Raw genomic sequence first — 14,815 nt, 5'->3', positions numbered from 1 at the left:
GATGCCCGTGCTGGTTGACTCTCTTCTTCTCTCATAACTCTTTGCCTGCCATGGTTGATTCAAAGGACACACCGGAGAAGACCTCCCTGCACCAATCTGATGATACTCCCGTCCAAAAATCCCCATACATCGCCGATCTCAAGCAGGATGGGCTAGTCGCAGACGCGGAAGCATCCAGCCTCGGCTCACCGACCTTCCAGGGAGTCGATGAAAAAGCTGTCCTCCGGAAGATGGACATTCGTCTTATTCCCATGCTGAGCTTGTTATATCTGTTGGCCTTCTTAGACCGCGGGAATATCGGCAATGCAAAGATAGAAGGGCTTGTCGACGATCTCCATATGACAGGACCGCAATACAATTGGACTTGTATGATATATCCGATCCCTTCAGTTGCTTGTTTTCATGAAAGAATGACCAATTGACACATATTTGCGGGCAGTGACTGTCTTCTTCTTTACCTACTGCGTTTTTGAATTGCCCAGCAATCTGCTCCTGAAGAAGCTAAGACCCTCGAGATGGCTTCCCTTGATCATGATCGCTTGGGGAATTGTTATGGTGAGTGCGCGCGTCATTCGAGGGTTGTCTTGGACAGCATTTAATAATGGATTTGTTGCGAACAGACTTTGATGGGTGTCGTTAACGATTACGGTGGACTTCTCGCAACTCGATTGTTTCTAGGCGTTGCAGGTATGTTGATGTTTGGCCCCTCCCAACCTGCACCTTGTTCTACTCAAGACTAACGGGTGCAATGAAACAAAATAGAAGCCGGTTTGTATCCCGGTGTGGCATACTATATTACGCTTTGGTATCCACGTCACCGAGCACAGTTCAGACAAGCTCTCTTTTTCAGCGCCGCCAGTATTGCGGGTGCATTCTCTGGGCTCCTTGCATACGCTATTGCTGTAAGTGTTCTGTCCGCTGGCCGCTGGCAGCAATGAAAACGTTACTAATGATTCTCGGATTTCTTAGAAAATGGACGGTGTGGGCGGATATGCTGGCTGGAGATGGATCTTCATTCTTGAGGGTCTTCTTACGGTTGTTGTGGCACTTATAGCCCCATTTGCGATTCACGACTCTCCGGAAACTGCCACCTTTTTGACTGAAGAAGAGCGTCGATTTGTGATCCACAGCTTGCGGATTCAAAACTCGGCAGATTCGCGTGAGATTGACCAAACGAATGATAAGTTCGAAATGCGCTATGTCATTGATGCTTTCGCCGACTGGCAAATCTGGCTGGGTCTATTCAGTAAGTTCGATTCGTATCTGGGTATAAATGTATCATTGACTGATCCATGCAAAGTGTACTGGGGTATCACTTGTCCGCTATACGGCATTTCTCTTTTCCTTCCTTCGATCATCAAGGACCTAGGCTATAAGTCTTCGACTGCCCAGCTCCTTACCGTAAGCTCTCTGTGCTGGTTTTTTCTTTGGATCGGTGATTGACATCATATTAGGTACCAATCTATATCACTGCAGCAATTGTCGCTGTTATTGCAGCGTGGATATCGGACAGACGCAAGCAACGATCCCCATTCATTCTCTTCTTCATGGCCATGATCGGCATCGGCTTCATCATCTGCCTCGCATCTACAGGTCGGGGAGTGCCAGGTGTTATGTATTTTGGTATTTTCGTCGCGGTCGTCGGTAAGTACATCCAAGTAACCAACATCCGCATCCTTATATACCCCAACTAACACACCAACAGGAATCTACCCAGCTTTCCCCGGAAACGTCACATGGCTCAGCGTGAATATGGCAGGCGACTACAAGCGGGCTGCCGGCATGGCTATTTACATTGGACTAGGAAACCTGGCAGGAGGTAAGCATAGCGCATTAATTGGAGGTTTGAGATCCATACTAATGGTCCTTACTCAACAGCTATGTCCTCGAACTTCTATCGTGCTCAAGATGCGCCAAATTACATCCTTGGCCACTCCCTTGAACTTGCTTTCGTTGTCGTGGGTATGATAGCAACTGTCCTTCTGCGCATCACGTACCAGCGTATTAACCGGAAGCGGGATGCCATGGATCCTTCAGAGTATCCTGAGAATCCTGACTCGCTGGGTGATCGCTCTCCGTTATTCAGGTACATGCTTTGAGGCAATTGTGAAAGTTGACGACTGGATGATAGAGATTGAGCATGTTATCATTCACCTAGGCACCTAAGGAAGATGTTCAGATTACGTTGTGTGCTTCTTCAGGTGCTCACCTAATATAGACATCTCTCTCGACTTTCTTATACATACTCGTAGAGAGTACATACCTCCGTGATGACTGCTTTCCCGGGTCTACTTTCCATATTGTGGATAGTCCTGTCATTTAGTCTTGACTAAATAAGATGTATAATGCACGATACCTCGCCCAAAAGCGAGAAGCCCAGCAGGACTTTTAAGCTGATGCAGAATGTTACAGCCCGCCACTCAATTCAAGATGTTATCTGGTGAGTCACTTATATAGGAACCACAGCTTATTTGATCAAGTTCTTTCATAAATTGCAAAAATACACTCTATGAATCTTTTATGCATTGAAAGAAGTAGAAATAGCCCGACTAATTAGGGCCTTGACTATTGGCGTCTGCCTAGTGATTATGTGGGAAGCCTGTCTGAGAAAACAACGGGATGATCTTATCAAAGCAACGTTGGAACATTTGGACCACTACAGTGATCGTCATATCCCCATATCTTTCATCCAGTTGCTCGTCGCTCTGTTAATTGTTGATCGTTGCTGCCCATTTTGTTTGTTTCATCCTTTGACCGCCCTGGATAATCAACCGCGTGTACACTTTGCCGGACTGACACCTCTGATCATCCGCGAATCCCCCCATCTTTGATCTTCAGCTCTTGTTTACCCCAATCCTTTTTCGCTAGCCCACCATGTCGCTAGGCGAAGAACTCCGATCGCGAAATTTCAGTAAGTGTCTGGATTCTGTAACACCATATCTCAACTGCTAACCTTGGTGGCCGTTTCTAGGCATCTATGGACAATGGTTAGTTTCCCGCGTTGCCTTCCCACACTCAGTGCTCTTTGCAGGATTGCACCATGTCGCGGGAGAGCACTGGGCACTTTGACTAAATGGTTGAATTGTGTCTGCTACCTCGAGTGGCCGTGCTTCAATCACTCTTCCCAACATCAGTTCCGCATATACAGGGATCGATCTAACGAAACATCTAGGACGGGTGTGCTGTGTATTATCCTCTGCCTTGCGCTAGGGATTGCGAACATCTTTTCATTCAACGTGGTTCTGATAATCATCAGTGTCCTCAGCATGTGAGTCGCATGCATTTCCCACTGATTCATTGCGAAGTCTAAACCATTTCAGTGCCTCGGCATTCATCATCCTCTTCATTGAAGTGCCCTTCCTCCTCCGAATTTGTCCCACATCACCGAAATTCGATTCCTTTATCCGCCGTTTTACAACCAACCCGATGCGCGCTCTTATCTACGCCGTCCTTGGTGGTGTCCAGCTTGTCAGTCTCGCCGAGAGGGCTTCTAGCTTGATTGCTGGTGCCGTCTTCCTTCTCATCACATCTATCTTCTACGCACTCGCAGCTGTGACGAAGCAAGAGTTTGTGGGCAGCAAGACCCTGGGTGGTCAGGGAGTTGCACAGATGATTGTCTGATGGCATGATGTTCATGCCGAGCCGTTCCTACCTTTTTGTATACCAGCTGGACCCATCTTTGGATTAATCCTGGTGATTGGAGGGTTGTGCGACACGATGAAATGCTCGATGCAGACGGTGCAGAAGATAAAATGCCATTTGGGCAGCATGCATTAGGATGGGCTATGAAATAGTTTTGTGTTTTTACTGTGTACTTGTATGTCTCTGTTTGGTTCAGGATGACCCTGCTGGACATGGCTGTTTTCAAAGTCGATGAGCGTTCCTACAGCAGATATATCCGTGGTTTCCTTTCTTTTTGTGGCCAGCGTCCAGAATAGGAGTTCTGTTTACTATCTTGAAGTTGTATTCATTTACCAAGCTTAATCTAATCAGAGTGCGAGACTAGGCTCCGTATAAATTCAGCTATATGTTGTAGATATACTCTGTGGTGAAGCATAAGCTCTTTGGGCCCCCGAGGGCTTAGAAGCATGTGGACAATACATCGAGTTCAACACTTGGGTACATATGTTCCTAAGGTAACAACGCCTAGGCCCATTAGGCAGTAGCTCGCCATGTGGGCGATACTGAGCCCAAGGCTAATACAGATATGGTTGGAAGTGCATCTATACCCGCCTGGCCCTGAGATAGTTCCACCAATAGGACTAGGTGGGAATAGATGTAGACTACGACGTATTTGCTACAACTAGTATTGGATGCCAGCCATGGACCGACCCACCACGTATGTTATGTTATATACTGTATGTATATGCACACTAGGCGTCCCATATATGGCAATCCGTATACGAACTTGTGAGGTCCAGCTGGGCTAGGCAGCCGAATGTAATCGAGTCTGCCCCGCAGGAGTCAAACCATAGTTCTGGCTTGAATCACAGGCAGATGAGCCCAGGAACGTGGCGCAAAGGGTATTCACCTTGGTATATTGGTCACAGGTCATGCTACCCCGCAAATTCTTTTTAGCCCTGGTGATCAAGATGTGGCGGGTATTCTCGCTATTTCGGTTGAGAGTGGATCTCGACGTTGAACAGATCAGTGTATCCTAGTGAGTTGGAGGAATAACGAAGTCAAAAGAATTATATAGTTACGAGTCTAAGAGCTCACGAGCTAGCACACATATATGTCAAGAATACTCTATGGTTGTAGAGTGAAGGGTACGATGTAGACTCAGTAGAGTTGGATAGCTACATGTCAACGATGATGCAATGCGGAGAACCATTATACTCACCGCCTCGGCCTTGCCAGCCAATCCAACTGTAGAGAAATCGTCTTAGATACCGTGCAAGATAGTGACCTCGGTGAGGAACTCTTTTTTTAGATATCTTGTGCAATATAGTTACTACAACATCCGGGAAGAATATACACGCTTGATCATAGACGGCATGGTCTGGCCAACTGCGGGTACCATGTCCTGTACGGCTACAGAAACGAGGCATTATTCCAAGACCAATCCTGACCACTGGGATTGCAGATGAAAGAAGAAAAAAAAAAATGCCTCAATATGTACTCAGATTGAAAATCAAGGCCATAGACTGATCTCATCGGCGGGGCGATGGATTGTAATGGATCATCGTTGGCCCCTATATGACCTGTAGTAATGATACGGTATTAGTACGGTACGCTCATTCTCCGTTGCGGTCAGAGCACGTCAGGCTGGCAGAAAGAGCATACATCATCTCTCTTTCCCAAAACTTAGTGTCGGGATTGCTTCAATATCTTTGCTTTTACTGTTTCAATTGCAAGTTTTGGCCCTCGTTCTAATTAGACTGAAAGTGGTTCTCACCATATTCAGGTAAGCAAACCATTCTATATGCTCTTATCAGCTGCATTGGCTAGGCCGGCCTACTCTCGGGGAGTCTTGCATCAATTTGATGCATATCTATAGTAGCTGCGATTGGTTGCATGGATCCCTGCAAGTCAGTTGGGGCCGTGTCTCCATTGCTTCCCAGCCCGCAGAGGGCCAAGCGTACCCGTGGGGTATCTGGTTGGGCTGCCGCTGACCTGTTGACAGCTCCCAGGACTTCACCATGTCAAGTCAAACTGCTCCGGCCATCCCCCCTCGGCCGGCTCGATCTCCCAAACCACCGTCATCGTTGGAAATGCCCAAGATACCGCCACGCCCTGGCAACCGCCGCAATGATCGTTCGGCTTCACCCATGCGTGATAGCTATGCACCTTCGCCGTTCAATGAATGGAGTGGTCCTAGCATGAGCCGTACCGTTTCGAATGATCCGCCTCCACGTCCACCCAGCGTCACGATACCGTCTCTCGGCGAGGAGGGTATTGAATATGCGGATCTCGACCCAGGAAACGTGTCGGACAGCCATCACCAGACCCCCGCGGAGACTCGCAATGTTAGCAGTGATCTTAAGATCCATGCACCGAGACCCTCGTTGCCGACATCAAGTGCTGAAGCAAAAGTCCAGGCCGTCACCCGTACTGATTCCCGCCAGGCTGCTGCGGCAGGACTGGGCCGTGGTGTTTCGCCTGGTCGCGAGGAACCAGAACGCTCAAGTCGTTCCACACATTCCCGAACGAGTGGCTCACGCGCTGAATCCTCAACTGCGTCCAATGACCGCCGACATTCTACCCATATCGGAGAGGAGCACGGGTTCCGCGTGCCCATGTACCCCAATGCCGGTGACGTCCAGGCACCATCCCCCAGCCCGTACCTTGAACAAGGCTCGCAGCGTTCGAGCCGTAACCACAACCGCACTCGTAGTGCTCGGGACTCTTCCTTACCCCCTGGTAGCTATGGTTTGCACGGACATGGTGTTCAGCATCCCGATAAGTTTGAGAAGGCTTGGTATGAAAAGCATCCCGATGAATTCGTGAAGGAAGAAGGACAATACGGCCCTGGTGTCGGCACCCCGCGTCCAGATTGGGCGATGAGTAGCGACGACCTCAACAAGATTGTTCGAAGCTCGGCGCAGACTGGTTCCGGTCTTGGTGAGTAGTGGAACCAATTGTGCTGTCACTTTAAAAGCTAACTGTAGCCAGGTACTTCCCCAACCGTTGTGGGCACCCCTGAAGAGGAGGTGGGATATTTGGCGTCCGACGAGTATATACATCAAATTGCTTCTCCCGCTCCTGACGTTCGACTCGAAAGCCAGCCGACCGTCGAGTCGCCACTTCGACAGATGAGTTTCCCTTCAGAAGTTACGCAGAAGCCAACCACCGCAAGCCCTCAGCGTCAACGTAGAACCAGTTCGCATGGACATCATGATAGTGGCGTTATCCATGTGGATGATCCGATGCATCCTTTGCACCACCCGGACGGCTTTGCCCCGACCCCGGCGCTGGAAGAGAATGAGCCGACAGATGAGAACGTTGAGGAGGAAGAAGAGCCAATCTTGGCGGCTGATGAAGTGCGCCCTGAGGCAGCGTACTTACATCCCGCCGTCTCGCCGACATTTGAGCATCGTGGAAGCTTCGATGATGATAGCCGCAGTCGAACCCCTAGTATCCACAGTCGATCCAACAGTCGATCAACAAGCGCGCAAGGCCAATTCCCGGTGCTGACTCGCTATGACTCGCGTGAGGATGCGCACACCCCCCTTGAAGACGTCGATGAGTACGAGCCGTTGTTCCCCGAAGACGATGCTAAGAAAGAAACCGTGTCAGCTGCGGATCGTTTCAAGAAAAGGCCAGACACACTCAAGCATAGATTCCCTAGTCAGGATATCTGGGAGGATACCCCGAACAGTCTGCAGCTTCATGCCACCGTCACCACTCCAGATCTGCCTAAGCGAGACTCTTCTGAAATCTTCGAAACACCCGAGCAGGAGGCCACGCGTAGGATGCAGAACAGCAAGGTCGACTCTCATCAGGTGGCAACCCACATCCTGGAAGGCGAGAGCACCAAGGAGAAGACTCCCATACGACCAGACACTTTGAAACAGCGCTTCCCCAGTAGAGATATTTGGGAAGATGCCCCCGATAGTCACCAGCTGGTGACCACGATTGAGCCCGCGAAAGAAGAATTGAAAAGTCCAGAAGTACCTTCCAAGCCTGCGATTCCCCCGCGCCCACAGAGACAGGCTCAGTCTACCTCGCCGACCGAAAAGCGCCAACCACCAACAATCCCAGAGAGACCCAAACCCCAGGTCCCTACTCGCCCGGCTAAGCCCGGCTCCCAGGCCCCAGCAGGCACCGCTGAAGCCTCGAGAGAGGCCCCTGCAGTCAAGGCCAAGCCCGCAATCCCTGCCCGTCCGGGTGGAAGCAAGATTGCAGCCATGAAGGCGGGCTTCCTCACTGATTTGAATTCACGTCTGCAACTGGGCCCACAGCAGGCCAAGCCTCAGGAAAAGGAGCCCGAGGCGCCGGTTGAGAAGCAGCCTCTGAGCGATGCTCGCAAGGGAAGAGCCCGCGGTCCGGCACGACGAAAGCCAGCCGTCGAGAAAACTACTTCCAAACTCCCCACTATTCCGGAGATCAAGATCACAGAAGCTCTGAATGTCTGGCAAGTCGGCCAGGACGGGAATCTTGTTGTTGGGACCGGTAACAAGGAGAAGTTTGCCGCTGCTGTGAAAGAACCATCGGTGCCTGTTGAACGCCCAATGGCCCCTCCAATTGCCAAGAACACTGCCGGTGAATCTGTAGACCCAAAGCCTGAATCCCCCGTTGCGGAGGACGTGACTTCGCCCGAAACCACACCAGCAGATGTTCAGCCCATACAGACCCAGGCAGAAACGCCGAAATCGCCTGAGCCGTCTCCAGTAGCAACAGAACCAGCAGAGAAGGAGGAGGAAAAGGACGACGTGAGCGAGACAAAGCCCTCTGAACCTGCAGCTGCAGCCTCGGTGTTGACTGAATCTGCCGCAGCTCCGGCTAAAGTGAACGAAGCCCTAGAAGACATTACTGCGTCAGGTAACGACAAGAGGGAGTCTGACGGGAGCATTCACTCTGAGCAGTAGTTGAATATGTGCATTGGTCACCCCTCGCTTTTCTATATGTCGCTTATCCCACCTCTGCCAGATCACATCTTATTACTTTCTGCTTATTTTATGAATGATTTGTTACTTAATTCAAATTCCAATCTCTCCTTAATCCTTTTCGTAGACGACTGTAGTGTTCTGTAGCTGACCACAATATGATACTAACTTTCAATGTCCCCAATCTACTACATGGCTTCAATGTTGCCGTGAAGGTGTAAACGCAGCAAATACACGTTTAGTGAGCCCACAACATGCCCTCAGTGTAATTCAGTGTCCAGCTAGGTATACCTACCCTTCTGCAATCAGACTCAGCAAAACAGTGAGCGAGCCTACTCGTAGGCACTAATATCGAAAAAAGGGCCTGGTCTCTCTGGCATGAGTGCATAAAGAGAAAACACTGAATAATGGTAGTATATTAGTGAATCTACATACTTGAATTAGAAAATGAAACACATCCGGAAGCAAGTCACATGCATAACTATATAGATGATACTAGATGTCCGACGATCATTTACCGTCTCCGGGGGTTGAGCTCGATGACCAATGTGACGTGATTGCCACGTGACCGTCGTTGACAGCCGCGGTTTACAGCCGAACTGAGGACTCCAACCTCCACTTAGCGGAATGGAGCTCCTCTCTTCTTGTGCTCTGAGGCAAGTTTCGAGACATTTGTTTGCTTCGTCAGCTTTTATATGGTTCACCTCTCTACCCAGAAGATGCTGAACCCCGTCCTTTGTCTCTTATCGAGCCTGATTTAGACCATTATTGCACTATCTATTTACATTTCTTCATCAGCCCTGACTTGCATATCTTGTCTCCGCTACGATGGCGTCCGTCCCGGGATACTCTGCAGCAGGCAGAACCAGACCACTCGATGACACCACGTCCGCCAATCCTGATGAAAACGCCATCTCGCAACAGACCATCTCACCTCAAGAGGAGTCGATGGAGGACACCGAAACTGTTTTCTTGAATAAGAGCGTATCAACACCAAGCCACGGATCGGATATCTCCAGCAAACCACTCAGTCCATCATCAAAACCCCCCAATGTCTCGGAGGAAGACGAACCGCGCAAATGCTGGATTTGCTATACAGATGAAACGGAGGACTCGCCACTGAACCTGGAATGGCGGTCGCCTTGCCCTTGTGCCTTAACAGCCCACGAGGCATGTCTGCTCGACTGGCTTGCCGACATGGAAAATCCCCGGTCGCGCAAAAGCAATGGCGGCGTAACAATGCAGTGCCCTCAGTGCAAGACGGAAATTGTGGTCACCCGCCCGCGGAGCTACGTGGTCGATATGCTTCGACTGGTCGAGCGCGTAGCAGGGCGATTAGTTCTTCCCGGCATGATGTTCACAGTGGCCGGCACTGTGTGGGCTGGGTGTTGCGCGCATGGGGTTTACTCGATGTACCTCGTTTTCGGTACCGAGGAAGCCAGACAGATCATGGAGGAGACTATGGAGGGGCCATGGAATCCCGGCATGAATATCGGATTGCCACTTATCCCGCTCGTCCTAATATTTTCACGCACTCGGTATGCCGAAGGCCTTCTTCCGGCTATTCCAGTTCTTTTCTTCGCTGCGCATAACCCCGGGCAGGAACCCGACTTCGACTTGTGGCCACCCACACCAGCTATGACATTTGCCGCGCTTCCATACATCAAGAGCTTCTACGGAGCGCTTTACGAACGGGTATTTGGTGGCCTGGAACGGAAGTGGATTGCCGAGGTACAACCCCGCGCGGCGGAAGAAGTCTTGGATGATGCGCAGCAACAAGATCAGGCGGAGGGTCTCGACCGGTTCGATGAAAATGGGAACGGACAGATCCTGATGGAGATCGATCTTGAACTACAAATGGGAATGGGCAATGAAGATGAACAGGACCATGAGGCCGTCGGACAGGGTGAAGATGCCGAGGGCGGCCCCAACGGAGCACAAGATGCTGGACAAAACAACAACCCACTAGGGCTTGGGCGGCGACAGAACGAGATTATTGCCGATACCAGCAATCTCGCTGATGTCGTACTCGGAGCACTGGTCTTCCCAGCAGTCTCTGCGTCAATGGGTGGTATATTGAAGTATCTTCTGCCTAAGTCATGGACATCCTCGGTCACGGACCGTGGCCGCTTAGGGCTACTTCAGACTCGCTGGGGTCGCAGTGTTGTTGGCGGATGCATGTTTGTTCTGTTGAAGGATGCGCTGGTCCTTTATTGCCGGTGGAAGCTAGCCCAAACACACCGTCGCCGCAAGGTCTTGAACTACGATCGAGCTAAGAAACACCATGCATCAAAGCGGTCCACTGGATAGCTTTGAACAGACCATTCCTTGTTTCAATCGGTTTAAGTCCCTACTTTCCTCTGCTTATCTTCGGCGCGTCGACAGCATTCTATGGCGTTTTATGGCATTCTCTTTGACGGCTTTGGTGGGACATTTCATATATGATGCCTTTGATGACTCTCGATACTGCTGAATACCTCTATCTTATCAATCGACAAAAATACCAAGTCATGATCTCTGCTCAAAAGCCATGTCTATCTGTACCTATCATCAATCTCAAGACTGGCTTAATTGACCAGTCATTGCACGTAGAAATTTCTTTTTTGGGTTTATTGTATTCTTCCAGTCCCTGCTATTCAATAATCAAATCAAATTGTCATTTTGAAACAACATGAAGTACAAATGCGTCGCACTAGAGATGCATGCAGCAGGAATGTTGATCACATTAAGCGCGCGGCTAAATAGGCGGACAAGATTCTGCCGTCAAGGAATTATTCCCCGTGGAACTCAATTACATCGAGCCCTTCCCATTCCTTCCACCTAACAGACAACCATCGCAATGAAGTCCTTATCACCAGCCCTCGCGTCTCTCGCAAATGTCTTCAAGATTCCCATGTCGATGGCGCCGGTCCGTCCATCAATTGCCCGGACGTGCCACGAGACCCTGAACCGCCAAACACAACAGCCCGGCCCAGTCACAGCAGCCCTGCAATCAGCGCCATTCTCGACGACAAACGCAATGGCCGCGAGAAAGGGCAAGGGCCCCGTTGTTGACAAGCGCATCAGTACGTGCTATACCCCTGCGCGGAGCTCTCCTCCCCCGAGTCCGGACCCGCAAACCCCCATAACCAAACCAAACACGTCTTATAGCCAACCCCATGGAAAGAGAACCAAAAACTAACGATCCGTTCCCAATTCTTCAGCTCTCATCCGCTACTTCCTCCACCACCCTCTCACTCCCCGTCCCCTCCGCTTCTCCCGCAACCGTTACCTCCGACACTGGACCATCCACCGCGCCTGGCAATTGTTCCGGGCCCAGCAGCGCCGCAAGCACGAGCTCGAGTTGATGCGCCAGTACCAGAGCATGCAGGAGGCGTGTGAGGAGCTGCGCACTGGCGCGGGTGATGGAGGAAAGCTGTTCCGTGTCTCGATGAACAAGAAGGGTATCTTCACTGATATGTTCCCTATTGAGTATGCTCGCATGCAGACTGATTCCCCTCCTTCTGATGGCTGGAACTATGACTGGAAGAAGCCTGGACAGAAATAAAGGGCTTGAGGGAGAAATTGTCTTGGATTTGATGGTTTGAAGATTCATTGGACTGGAGGGCCCAGGATATATGTATCCGAGGATCAATTTGGCGCTATGTAACATATGCATTTCTTTTTTCATCTTGATATAGTCGCATTTCAAGCTCTATACTATTTTCTTTGAACTGTATACCTTTCCTGTGCGATATGCTATGACTACGTATGTGTGTAGGGGTACCTATAGGTATAGGAGTATAGCTACAAGGTATAACACGCCGAAAGGAGATAGTTGATTATATGGTACCCTAAGCGGGTCTGAGCACAATGTATGAGAAATGAGCGCTGAAAACAAAGGCACCAGAATTACATGAAAGAAAAAGAGAACACAATGAGCGAGATCGCAATGTACTTCGGGGGATTGAATGTGAGAAGGAGGGGAATCCGGAGTTGCACGTGCATAAGCATAAGCCACAAAGAATTGATCAAAAAAAGGAAAGACGTAAGAAAGTACCTGCAAGGGAAAAGACACGGCTGAAAATAACCGGAAAGCAGACATCGTACCCAGATCAATCGACCGGGTTAGCACAAGAACCTCCCAAACACCAGTGATGCATGATACAACGGAGTGTCAATCGATATCATGGTTTACACCAAGTTGTATCAATCAAGTTCCAAGTCAACAGAAAAACCGAGCGCTGGCAGAGAAAGAGTCGGCATTTTGCACATCCCAAATTGTAGCGTTAGATAACCACACAGCAAGACGATTTTCGTTTGTCGAACGTGAGCAATGCAGCCCGGGTGGCTGCCTCGAATACATCGTCGACACCCTCGCCCGTCAGAGACGAACATTCAAGATACTTGCGGGCTCCAATCGACGCTGCGGTATCGTGACCCTCTTTCGTCGTCACGAACTTGAGTGACTTCTTGCGCATTTCCTCAATCGCTAATGGGTCTTCACGAAGATCTTTCTTCAATCCAACCAAAAGGATCGGCACACCGGGACATCGCTCATTTGCTTCGTCGATCCACTATTCCGCAGATCAGTACCACTACCGATTCACTGCCGATGCTTCATTTTATCTGAGACGAACCTTGTGTTTCACATTCTCCAACGAATCAGGAGTATCCATAGCGAACCCAATCAGGAGGACATGGGCTTTCGAGTAGGCCAATGGTCTCAAGCGCTCGTAATCTTCTTGTCCTGCTGTATCCCACAGAGCCAATTGGACTGAGCGGCCATCGACACGGCAATCCGTCACATAGTTTTCAAATACCGTCGGTACCTAACGGAAGGAGATGTCAGACATATGATTCGGAGGGGATGTATCGAGGTCGAGGGTACTAACATAATGCTGCGATATAAGAACATGTTAGCCACGGACTCTGCTTCTAGAAGCTTCTTCCAGGGGCTTAAGGACTGAACTCACAGTTGGGAAGTACCCGAGGGTAAAGACGCTGAGCAAACTGGTTTTTCCACATGCACCATCACCAATGATGACAAGCTTCCTATCAGGAGCTTGAAGTTAGCACAGACGGACATCAATCTGCCTTGAATCCCACTGGCAATGGTATCGGAAGGTGCTAGGCTGCCACTTCCAATCGGCTTGCATAATCTCCTTTGCCATGCAGCGGGATGTAAGACACCATCTCAAAAAATGGGCTACACATACCTTCGCATCACATTATCATCCTGTTGTTGCGACATTATGAAGGTTGCGGAACCCTTTCGTGATACACAAAGGTAATGGGAGAGCGGAGGGTGTTGTGGATCAGCGAGATGACGCGGAGTTCCGAGTCAGATTTCAGCTGATTACGAGAATTGGCGAACACGGATAGTAAGGAAAGACCAGCCCTGGGCCGATAGTGCCCAAAAGGATTACGGAGAGAAGATGAACTGGTGGCCTGAAGATGCACCCGAACAGTGACGTGACGAGTTGATGGGGAGGGGGGAAAAAGGTCGCGCTGCGGCTGAGGCTAATGATTGGGGGGAATTTCTGACGTTGACACGAGAATCCCTGGACAACCTCAAAATAATAGGGGGTTTTAAAGAGAGAGTCGAAGGGTAGAAATTGAGTGAGCGGAAGGGTTTTTTTAGAAAAAGAGGCGCAAGCTGAAGGAGGAAGATAAGATGAAGGGGAAGAAGGTACAATTACGGAGTACTCCAAGCGGAGATTTATTAAGGCTCACGCCGAGACTATGAAGAGGACTAGTACTATAAATATTAATAAGAGAGATGGGTTTCTCCTCGGGTTTGATCATCCTATGAGGATCCTTTTTTTGAGCCCTTCTCTTGTTTATCTCCTTAGGAGATATCTTTAATTAGCGCTCTCCGTGTCTCACACATAGCTCGGTGGATCAGAGCGCTCATACTTCCAAGGTTGTCTCCCTGCCCGTTTTATCCTTTCACCGCCTAATGTAGGGGATATTGCTGGCAGTTCAAAGGCGGGCATGTCAAACATCATGTGACTCAAAACAAGGTGGATCAACATGGAAAAGCAGTGAGATGTAGACTGTTTTATTCTTGTAACCAATGCATGATCTCTTGACTGCAAAGCTGATCTAGCTAATGACTTGAAATTTGCTACATCACTACGCTTGCAAGATATTCTTGCAATCAAGATAGTGCTACTTAAGCATACAATTTGAGATTCAGGCCTGACGGTTAAGGCACCAGCTCGCTTGCGGCGGCTATCCCGTTGCGGCGGCACGACCAACCAGCCAGAAGGCTGGAAAGCCCA

At 49.8% G+C, this 14,815-nt stretch overlaps 6 protein-coding genes across 6 annotated transcripts; 5 read left to right on the top strand and 1 right to left on the bottom strand.

The window, feature by feature from the left end:
• Window positions 1-50: 50 nt before the first annotated feature.
• On the top strand, window positions 51-2,099 carry N7525_003177 (uncharacterized protein; the record flags this gene model as incomplete). The annotated part of the gene is made up of 9 exons (XM_002559379.1): window positions 51-366; window positions 440-555; window positions 621-687; window positions 763-902; window positions 970-1,246; window positions 1,301-1,401; window positions 1,455-1,644; window positions 1,706-1,819; window positions 1,879-2,099. The coding sequence occupies 9 exons, from the start codon at window positions 51-53 to the stop codon at window positions 2,097-2,099; spliced, it is 1,542 nt and encodes a 513-aa protein (XP_002559425.1).
• A 775-nt stretch (window positions 2,100-2,874) lies between these two features.
• On the top strand, window positions 2,875-3,621 carry N7525_003176 (Tvp18 family protein; the record flags this gene model as incomplete). The annotated part of the gene is made up of 4 exons (XM_061212626.1): window positions 2,875-2,911; window positions 2,972-2,987; window positions 3,173-3,268; window positions 3,321-3,621. 4 exons carry the CDS (start codon window positions 2,875-2,877, stop codon window positions 3,619-3,621), a joined length of 450 nt encoding a protein of 149 aa, XP_061069647.1.
• A 2,021-nt stretch (window positions 3,622-5,642) lies between these two features.
• Window positions 5,643-8,531, top strand: N7525_003175 (Aim21 family protein; the record flags this gene model as incomplete). The annotated part of the gene is made up of 2 exons (XM_002559381.1): window positions 5,643-6,564; window positions 6,616-8,531. The coding sequence occupies 2 exons, from the start codon at window positions 5,643-5,645 to the stop codon at window positions 8,529-8,531; spliced, it is 2,838 nt and encodes a 945-aa protein (XP_002559427.1).
• Window positions 8,532-9,377: 846 nt separating this feature from the next.
• N7525_003174 (RING finger domain protein) lies at window positions 9,378-10,859 on the top strand (the record flags this gene model as incomplete). The annotated part of the gene is made up of 1 exon (XM_002559382.1): window positions 9,378-10,859. The coding sequence occupies one exon, from the start codon at window positions 9,378-9,380 to the stop codon at window positions 10,857-10,859; it is 1,482 nt and encodes a 493-aa protein (XP_002559428.1).
• Window positions 10,860-11,388: 529 nt separating this feature from the next.
• Window positions 11,389-12,096, top strand: N7525_003173 (mitochondrial 54S ribosomal protein mL40; the record flags this gene model as incomplete). Its single annotated transcript, XM_002559383.2, has 2 exons — window positions 11,389-11,614; window positions 11,753-12,096. The coding sequence occupies 2 exons, from the start codon at window positions 11,389-11,391 to the stop codon at window positions 12,094-12,096; spliced, it is 570 nt and encodes a 189-aa protein (XP_002559429.1).
• A 721-nt stretch (window positions 12,097-12,817) lies between these two features.
• Window positions 12,818-13,782, bottom strand: rho2 (uncharacterized protein; the record flags this gene model as incomplete). Its single annotated transcript, XM_061212625.1, has 5 exons — window positions 12,818-13,105; window positions 13,169-13,360; window positions 13,424-13,429; window positions 13,505-13,583; window positions 13,748-13,782. 5 exons carry the CDS (start codon window positions 13,780-13,782, stop codon window positions 12,818-12,820), a joined length of 600 nt encoding a protein of 199 aa, XP_061069646.1.
• Between the last annotated feature and the right edge of the window lie 1,033 nt (window positions 13,783-14,815).

This window comes from Penicillium rubens (genome assembly GCF_028828025.1).
Source record: "Penicillium rubens strain IBT 27055 chromosome Unknown utg000002l_segment0_segment0, whole genome shotgun sequence".
NCBI lineage: Eukaryota > Fungi > Ascomycota > Eurotiomycetes > Eurotiales > Aspergillaceae > Penicillium > Penicillium rubens.
The sequence above is the reverse complement of the archived record's forward strand: the minus strand, read 5'-3'. Positions and strand labels throughout refer to the sequence as shown.